The 9,459-nt window shown below is 59.6% G+C and overlaps 1 protein-coding gene across 1 annotated transcript; it reads left to right on the plus strand.

Annotated features, from left to right (window-relative positions):
- The first annotated feature begins 1,276 nt into the window (after positions 1 to 1,276).
- Positions 1,277 to 8,343, plus strand: RUFY4 (RUN and FYVE domain containing 4). The gene is made up of 12 exons (XM_058840008.1): positions 1,277 to 1,330; positions 2,098 to 2,193; positions 3,157 to 3,218; positions 3,942 to 4,048; positions 4,372 to 4,497; positions 4,767 to 4,873; positions 5,029 to 5,172; positions 5,809 to 6,862; positions 6,939 to 7,045; positions 7,642 to 7,788; positions 7,898 to 8,029; positions 8,105 to 8,343. Exons 3-12 carry the CDS (start codon positions 3,173 to 3,175, stop codon positions 8,205 to 8,207), a joined length of 2,073 nt encoding a protein of 690 aa, XP_058695991.1. The 5' UTR covers positions 1,277 to 1,330; positions 2,098 to 2,193; positions 3,157 to 3,172; the 3' UTR covers positions 8,208 to 8,343.
- Positions 8,344 to 9,459: the final 1,116 nt, after the last annotated feature.

Raw genomic sequence — 9,459 nt, forward strand, 5'->3', positions numbered from 1 at the left:
CACGCACCCATCGAGGCAGTGCCAAGAGGAGCAGGCAGCAGCACCCCTGGATGCTGCCAGGATGCCGTGCTGATGCTGGGCAAGGACCCATCCCCACGGGGCAGCTGCTGGTGCCAAGCGTGGGCAGCAGCCATGCCAGGCATGGGCACTAATTGTATTTGCCTTGGGGAGCTTCCTAACAAGCAGCAGCATCAGGGTGGGGTGCAGGAAGTTTGGGTGGTCCTCCACACTTCATGGCTGTCCCTCACAGCTCTGTCTGGCACTCTGGGGGGGGGCAGAGGCCTGGCGGGCAGAGGGGGCCAGTGAGCCTCAGGGAGGTGACATCACTGCTGGCTCCATGGTCCCCCACCTCCATTTAATTAGCAGATGGCCCCCGGCTTCCCCCCCCCCCCCCCCGGCGGGCAGCGCCAGGCCTGTGCAGGGCCATTAGCTTTATTGGCTGTGCTGAACCAGGGCCAGGCCTCGTTAATTGAATTGCACCCACGCCAAGGATGGGTGAGAGTCTTCTCTACCCCCCACCAGTCCCCAGCACCCTGCCCTGGCCCTTGGCTGGGGCAGGGAGAGGGGACCCTGCTGCCAGGCTGCCGCAGTGGCACGGGGAGCAGGGGCACATCCCCCCTGCAGGTGTTGGGGTCTTGCCCTTGCAGTGCCTGGCACGGGGTACATGGGTGCAGTGAAGGGCACTCACAGTGCCCTCAGCCTCACAGCCACACCAGCCACACATGTACAGCTTGCACCCACACATGCAGCCACACAGCTGTGCTCGCACAACTTGCACACGTGTGCAATCACACACACACACACACGTGCAATCACACACACACACGTGCAATCACACACACACACACACACATGTGCAATCACACACACACACACACACACGTGCAATCACACACACACGTGCAATCACACACACACACACACACGTGCAATCACACACACACGTGCAATCACACACACACACACACACGTGCAATCACACACACACACACACACATGTGCAATCACACACACAACCCCAGCACAGTGGGCTGATGGTCCACTGCCACCCAACACCCTGCCCATACCCCTATCCAATATGGGGTGCTGCCACACACTGCAGGGTGGCACAGACCAATGGGGTGCTGAGGAGGCTGAAGTCACTCCGAGTACTGCCACTGGCTCCCCTATGCTCTCCAGCTGCACCTACAGGCCAACACCCACCCAAGAGACGGGAGGCTGCTGGGAGGCCCAGGCTCCCACTCACCATCACTTCCTACTTTCACTTTGGTGCAGAGCGAGGCCTGGCCAGGGGGACGCGGGTGTCCCCCAAGACATCCAGGTGGCACAGGTAGGGGCAGTGTGTGCTACAAGGAGGGGCATGGCAGAGGATGGGACATGGGCATCGCTCTGGCCATCCACCAAGACGGTGGTGGGGAGCGGGATGACAGCGGGTCCTCCTGCCTGGACTGGTGGGATGGGCTGGTATCACCTCTGACATCCCCTCTACAGGGGTTTTTCAGTCCCCAGTCCAGAAGGAGCCCACAGGACAGGGCTGACACAGTACAGGGGTCCAGGCACAGTGAATGAGGCACACTGCTGGGCCGGGGGCTCCCTAGCAAGAGGGTCCAGAATGTTCTGGAAAGAGCTTACACACTGGCTCTGGGTATAGCCCCTATGTGGAGGCCAGGTGATTGGGGAGGGTTGTGGTTCTTGCTGGGGGGGGCTGCAGCTCCTGCAGGGGTCTCTGTGCCCAGGGACTGTTGTGCACAGGGGTGGCCTCTGTGCCAGGTTCTGCTGCTGGCTGCTTCTAGCAGAGTACGGGTCCTGGACCCCCTCCACAAAAACTGCAGGCAGGTTCTTCAAAATATTCCAAATTTCCATTCATATTGGAGAGCATCAGGGTCCCCCCCATGCCTGACACTGTCCTTCCTCTGCCCCTGCAAAAGCTACATAGGGGGACCAGCCTTGCTGACCCTTTCCCCAGAACTTGCACCCCCCAAAACAGGGAGCCAGGTGCTGGGGGCTAAACTGCAGTGCCTGATGTGATGTGGGACAGGCAGGCTGTGGCTTCTGCAGCCCCACCGACCTCCCACACTTCCTCCTTGTACACCCAAGGTACAAAAGGAGAAGCAGGCAGGCACAGCGTGGCCACGGGGACATGCCAGCGCACCCGCAGCACTCAGCAACCACCTCGGGGCACCCCGGACACAGGTAAGGGGCTTCTCTTCCCAGGGGAAACTGAGGTACAAGTAGGGTGGGTAGATGCAAAGATAGCTCATCCAAGGTCTCTCAAGGACACTGGAATGGTAGCGCAGGTAGCCTGAGATTTGTGTCCTGCTGTCTCACTCTGCCGTGGTAGAGAGCACAGGGCACTCACACATTTGGGCACGTTTGGGTACACCGGCGCACCCACTGCTGTGAGTGCACGTGCACCCTGCTGGGCACCCCCCCACACACACATGTGCTGCCCCACACCATCCAGACACCAGCCACAGTGACAAGTCACAGTTCTACCACCTCCATGGGCTATTTCCCTCACCCTGTCCCAAGCTTCCAGCCACCCCAAAATCACTCTGCTGCACTGTGCCCTGTGGGCTCCACCTCATGCCCACAGCTCACCCAAACCCCATGCCAGCCATGCAGACAACATGCTGTGCCAGAGGGTTCTGCCTAGGGAGCTGAGCTTAGGGGGCTGCATGTCAGGGGTGGTGTGCCCCCTTGCTCAACCACCCAGGACCCCCCTCACTGTTCATGATGTGAGTGAGGGAAGCGAGAGCAGAAGCAAAAGCAGCACTTCCCCTGCACCAAACCCACATCTGAATCCTGGCAGACAGGGACAGGGATAAGGACAGGGACACGCTAGGGATGCGGTGGGCTCAGCCCCAGGAACTCCCCAAGGAATGGGAGCAGAGTCTGAGGATGTACAGGGGCAGGGCACATGGACAGCTAAGAGGGTACAGGAAGGGACACCTTTGTCTGCCCCATCTGCTCTGGCCTATGTAGTGGGGGAATATGGGCAGGGAAAGGGGTGCCTAAACCTACCCCCTCTCACCTTAACAGCAGGCAGCTCTGGGATAGAGCTGGGGGGGCAGACCCTCTCTCTGGGACAGAGAGTTTGGGGGTGCCAGGGCAGTGCCAGCCTAGAACTTCTCATCACTGCCCTTGCCTCTGCAGATCCCTGTGAACAGCCATGGCAGGGGAAGGGGAACTCAGCCGTGTCATCAAGGACCTGCAGAGTAAGTGTGCCAACCAGTCCCCTGCCAGCATGTTTCCTGCATGGCACATCTCATCCTGGCCATGCCAGATCCCTTCCTGCACCCAAGTCGTGAGCAGTGGTGGGTGTCACTGCCACACATGCTCCAGAGAATCCCCCTGCCAGCCCTGCCAGTGCTGCCTGCTCCCATCCTCTCTGCCAGCACCTGGGAACCAGCAGTGCCCAGGAGGTGGCCGTGCTCCTTGCTTCTGCTGCTCCCCTCCTTCATCCCAGGGCAAGTTCCTCTTTCTCTTTGAAGAAAAGGAGGCTCTGTGGGATATCCTATCACTCTCTACAATTACCTGAAATTAGGTTGTAGACAGGGGGGAGTCAGTCTCTTCTCCCCAGTTACAAGGGTTAGGACAAGAGGAAATGGCCTCAAGTTGTGCCAGGATATTAGGAAAAATTTCTTCATGGAAATGTTTATCAAGCATTGGAACAGGCTACGCAGGGAAGTAGTGGAGTCATCACCCATGGAGGTATTTAAAAGATGTGTAGGTGTGGCATTGTACATGGTTTGATGGTGGACTTGGAAGTGCTGGGTTAATGACTGAACTCGATCTTGGAGGTCTTTTCCAACTTAGATTCTATGGCTCTATGATTTTATCCACCATCAGAAATCCCTGAGGCCAGGAGTTGTGAGGCAGTGGGAAGAGGGGTAGGATGGGAGAGGGTGCCATGCCAGCCCAGCCCTGCCATCCCACAGAGACTGTGGCTGAGCTGAAATGCCGCTACCAGGAGCAGAACCTGCCGGTGACAGACGGGAGCCGGGAGCTGCACAGCCTCTGTGCCCACCTAGAGTTTCTCCTCCAGGTACTGCTGCTCCCTCCCTCGTTTCCCCTTAGGCACAGCTGAGAGCAGAAGGGACCTTGTGTTAACCATTCAGAGGATGGAATAACCCCACCCAGCATTGTCTGGCCCTGGGCATCCCCAGCCACCTGGACCAGGCTCTCCCTTGTCCACATGTGTAACTACATGTGCCGCAAAAGGGAAATTGAGGTATGGAGCCAGTGAAGAGAGGGACACCTGGACCAACCCTGTTGGGGGAGTTGGCTGGATTCCAGCCCTACAGGGGACAGGCTGGGGGAAACAGGGACACCCCCAAAAAAGAAAGTCCAATCTTATACCTCTGCCAGTTTGACCTCAAGGAGAAGAGGAGCTTCTTTGGGCAGCGCAAGGACTATTGGGACTTCTTGTGCCAGGGCCTAGCACGGTGCCGTCAGGAGCATGAAGGCATTCACTTCGTCACTTCCCTGGACAAGGTGGGCACGGGCTGCTGGGATACCCAGGGACTTGTGCACACACACAGGCTTTTGCCAGCTTGTGGGTGCACATGCACCTGTGCACAGGCACACACTCACTTGGACACCAAGCATTTGTCCGCTGGTACTATAAACAGTTTTGTCCCCCCTGGGATCCCCACTGCACCCCAGCCCTAGCCCTGGGGACCCTTTTTCCCCCTGCATGGGCTGTGTGGGAGGTGTGGGGCAGACTGGAGTGACAGGAGTCGATAACCCCCTCTCTCCCTCAGCTGAAGACCCCTGTGGGCAGGGGCCGAGCCTTTCTGCGGTACTGCCTGGTGCACCGGCAGCTGGCAGAGTCCCTGCAGCTCTGCCTCCTCGACCCTGAGAGTCTCTGGTGAGAGCAGGGGCACGGTGAGGGGATGCTCATGGTGGTGGGGGACATGGCCAGGGTGGGCAGTGCCCTGCAGCACCCAGTCAGCAAAGGTGCTGCTGGCATATGTACCTATTCCCAGGCGTAGAGGGATGCATGAGCCTGTTTTGTGGTTGCAGTGAGTGGTACTACGCCCGTAGCCCCTTCCTGAGTCCCAAACGGCGAGCAGAGATCCTGGGCAGCCTCTATGAGCTGGACTGTGTCACCTTCCACCTGGCCCTGTACAGGGATGACCTGGACACCGCCTGGCCCATGTTCTCCGAGTGAGCCTGGGGACACAGGGGGCACCAGGGGCATTGGCAGCACTGGGGGTGTCGAGGGCATCAGAGACACCTGGGGCTTAGCATCACAGAGAAGCACATGTGCATTGCCCCACTGCCCTAGACCCCACACTGCACTCCAGATGTGCCAGCTCTCCATATGTAGCCCCAGGAGGGCACAGTCAGTGGCACCAGCAGGCACACTCTGCCTGTGCCTGCAAACATGTCACGTGCATGTGTACACACACAGAGCCATCCTCTGCCAAGTATATCCCTGCTGCAACACCATGACACTGTGACATCTGACACACAGGGACACGTGTATGTGCTTGCACACCCTTGCCCCAGGCACGTTTGTCGTGGGGCACTCATGGATACAGCTGTTCCAGCACACTCACCACTGTTGTGCTGCTCACACGCTCGTGTGCACAGAATGCCACAAGCAGACGTGCTTGGGTCGATGGGTGCCACATGTTCTGTGGGTGCTCAGGCTGGTGGCACCAACATCCCTGATCTTCTGCCCTGCTGCCCCCTAAATTCCTAAAGGCTGGCTGTGTCCAAGGAGCCTAAATGGTGGGTGGTGATGGCCTGTTCACCTTGGGGGTGACCTGCTAGTCCTGAGCCCTGTGTCCCCTCTAGGCCACTGGTACGGCCCAGCCCAGTGATCAGGAGCAGCCCAGCAAAGACAGCCCTGCAGACAGACAGTATCGGCACTGTGGCACATGGATTGTCCGATGGCACTGGCCATCCCACTGTGGCACTCCATGGAACACCAGCCCATCCATGCCCACCCACTTTGGCTGCCCTGCAGGCAGAGAGAGTGGAAATGGAAAATATAGACAATGGGAAGGTGAAGAAGGACATGGAAGAGGAGGATGAAGAGGAGGTAGAGAAGGATGACAGTGAGAATACAAAGGAGATGAAGGTGGAGGATGTGGAAGTGGACATGGAGGAGGATTTGGAAGAGAAGGATGAAGAGCTGGAGAAGGATGAGAAGGAGATGAAGGATGTAGATGTAGAGAAACTGGAGGATGCACATGGCACTGGCAAAGCAGCCCAGCCTGATGGTGCTGGAGAGTCTGGCACGTCTCCACTGTCGACTGGCACAAGGTGCATGCTGGGATCCCTGTCACTGGTGCCCAGGCAGCCAGGTGGGACAGAGGAATCCCTGCAGGCTCTGGTGTCACAGCTGAGGGCCGAGCTGGGTCAGCGTGAGGTGGCAGCACAAGCGCTGGCGGTGCGGCTGGCACGGGTGGAACTGTGGTACCAGCAGCAGGAGGAGGACAGTGCCCAGCGGGCCCAGCTGTGGGCACGCGAGGCTGAGGCACTGCGGGAAACCAACACCTTCCTGCAGCAGGCACTGGAGGCAGCGGTGGCAGCAGGGGACCCGGGGGCACTGGCACGGGCACAGGAGGAGGCACGGGGCTGGCAAGAGGTGGCAGAGGAGCAGGGTACCCGGCTGGCCAAGGTGCTGGGGGAGGCGGCGGTGCTGACCTCACGCCTGCAGGAATGCCAGGAAGCACTGGTGGTGGCAGGACAGACGGACGTGCTGAAGGATGCTGGTACCTCAAATGAGGTGGCTGCCGTGGAGAAGGTGCTGCAGCAGGCACTGGAGCTCGCCTGTGGTCCCCAGGAGCCCCCAGCAGTCCCTCAGACAGAAGGGGAACCAAGCACGGTCACCAGCATGGCCATGGTATGGGAAATTCCAAGGGGATCCTGTGGCGGGGTGTGGGTTTGGGGTCCAGGATTGAGCCCCCACTCTGCTCCAGTGCTTGGCCAGCCTGGCCGCCACAGCACAGGAGGAGAACTGGCAGAGCCGGCAGCAGCTCCAGGCTCAGCGACAGGAGATGGCACGGCTGCAGGAGGAGCTCAGCAGGTTGGACATGGACCCCTCCACCCATCACCCCACACTGGGACCTCCTATCTCCACCTGCCACATGGTTTCCCCTGGGCCCCCCAATGATGTCCTGCTTGGACACAGCCAAACAGCTGTGGGAGAGGGAGGGAGGGAAGGATTTGAAGGGGGAGGACTGGAGGGAGGGGTCAATTTGGGACTCATAGGTAGGTGGAGGGGTAGGTGGGAAGAGAGTTGGAGTGGTTTGGCATCAGTAGATAGAGGGAGGGAAGGAGGGATCAATTTTGGGTGAATGGATGGAGATGGGACGGTGGATGGAGACACAGGGATGAATTTGGGATGAGTGGGCAGAAGGCCAGGGGTACAGATGTGGGGAAGGATGGATGAACAGTGGGGAAACGGATGGGTGGCAGATGGCACAGTGGCAGTGAGGATAGGGGGAGAACTTGAGGATGGACGGGCAATAGCAGAGAAAAGAAGGGAGGCAAGAAAGGAGGGAGGGAGCGAGGCAGAGAGGGAGGGAGGAACCAGCGGCGGGAGGTTTATCCGCGTGCATGGAGGGATGGAGACGGCCAGCTGAGAAGCAGGAGGACCATGCCGCCGCTGCCCCGCGCCAGGGCCCGGCAGGACGGTGAGCGCTGGGCATCGGCGCTGCAGCGGGCGCAGCGGGAGGCGCTGGAGCGGGAGGCGACGCGCGGCGCCGAGCAGGCACGGCAGCAGGAGCTCATCCGCGACATGAAGGAGCGGCTGCTGGAGCTGCTGCGGTGAGAGCCCCGGGGACTCCGCGCAAGGGCAAGGGGACCCAAACCCCTTCGCCCAGAGGAGGGCACCAGAGCCCAGGCAAATCCAGAGCCGACCTGTCCCCTCCCGCAGGGAGAAGGATGCCCTGTGGCAGAAGACAGAGGGCATTGACACCCCGATGCCCAGTCCGGTGCCCCGCGACCCAGGGTTTTGTGCCCGCTGCCGCAAGGATTTCCGTCTCCTCTCCCGGCGGTACAGCTGCAGGTGGGCTATGGGGGAAGTCGGGGGTGGCACTGGCACAGTGCAGGGATCAGCTCTCACCTCCTGCTCTCTCAGCAGGCTGTGCCAGGGCAAGGTGTGCCACACGTGCTCTGTGGACATGGGAAAGCACGGCCGCTGCTGCCTGGTTTGCTACCAGCAAGGGCAACCGCAAGCTACGTGAGCAGGGACAGCAGCCCTGGCACCGTGTCTGGGACACCTTCTGCCCTGGCTGCCTCCTCTTGGACTTACTGGGTACCCAGGTGTCCAGGGCCTGCATGCAGGCTCTGCTGCCCAACATTTTGGGTTTGACATGTGTCTTTCTTGCGGCTGGTCCACAAAGAGGAAAGCTACTCATTTCTGCTACCCCTGTGGTTTCCGTGTCATCTATCAGTCACTGCCAGATTGACACTCGGGTTGGGTGCAGGGTGGGGAATGCTGGCATGGGGTTGTTCAAGTCCTCCTGGGGGGAATCCATCCCCTAAAAGGGTGTCCGAGCTGCAGTCAGGGTGAGCCACTGTCTGCATCATCCCACAGTGGGGAGAGTAGACAGCTCTTGGCCAACAACCCTGGCTTCCTACCACACTGCGAGGAAACACTTGGGCAAGAGGTTTTTCAGATGGAAAGGTAATTGGCTGCCCTTGCCCAGCACCCCCATTGACTCTGCTCTGCCCCAAGGCCCCAGGGTTCCCAGCTGGGTGTTGAGGACCCCCGTACCCACCCATGAGCCAGCACATGGGTGATATCCGCTGATGTCCCCATGGTTATGGACCCCTAGGAGCCCAGATCAAGGTCAGTGGAGGAGCAGTATGGGACTCCAGTGGAAAGATGCACAGGTGTGCTGGGGCAGGCATCCTGAAGCCTGGCACACAGAGTGGCCAGCAGGGTCACAGTCCCTTCTTCAGCTCCTCAACCCCAGTCAAGTGTCAGCCCCAGTTAACCAAGGCAGGGCGGAAACATCCCAGTTGTGTAAGGGACAGGTTCCCAGCCCTTTGCGCAACAATGTCCTGACACCACGGTTGGGGGGAGCAGGGGTGCCTGGGGTGCTGGCACCCTTCAGGCAGGGGTCACAAGGCTGGCTCAGTGTGAGGGGCTGCTCAGAGATCTTTCAGTGATTTGCTCTGCTGGGGTTGAGATTGGGGCTGGGAAGGGAATGACTTTGTCCCCAGATGGGATAGACTCCCTGTAGAGACCTCTGTACCATCAAAGTGCCAGGACTTGTCTGGGGAGCTGTAGGAAGCAAAACCTGGGCTTGGGTCCCCTGTGAAGATGCACAGGATGCCAAACCCAGTCCTGGAAGAAGGGTTACCCACACTCTGACAGGCTCAGCAGGCACCACTGTTTTGGCTCTGTCCCCAGAGAGGTGTCCTGGCCCTGTCCTGGGATCTCCCTTCCCATGACAAAGAGGAACCAGACATGGGTGACCAGCCCACCAA

The sequence above is a fragment of the Poecile atricapillus genome, chromosome 5, assembly GCF_030490865.1.
Source record: "Poecile atricapillus isolate bPoeAtr1 chromosome 5, bPoeAtr1.hap1, whole genome shotgun sequence".
In the NCBI taxonomy this organism is placed as follows: Eukaryota; Metazoa; Chordata; class Aves; order Passeriformes; family Paridae; genus Poecile; species Poecile atricapillus.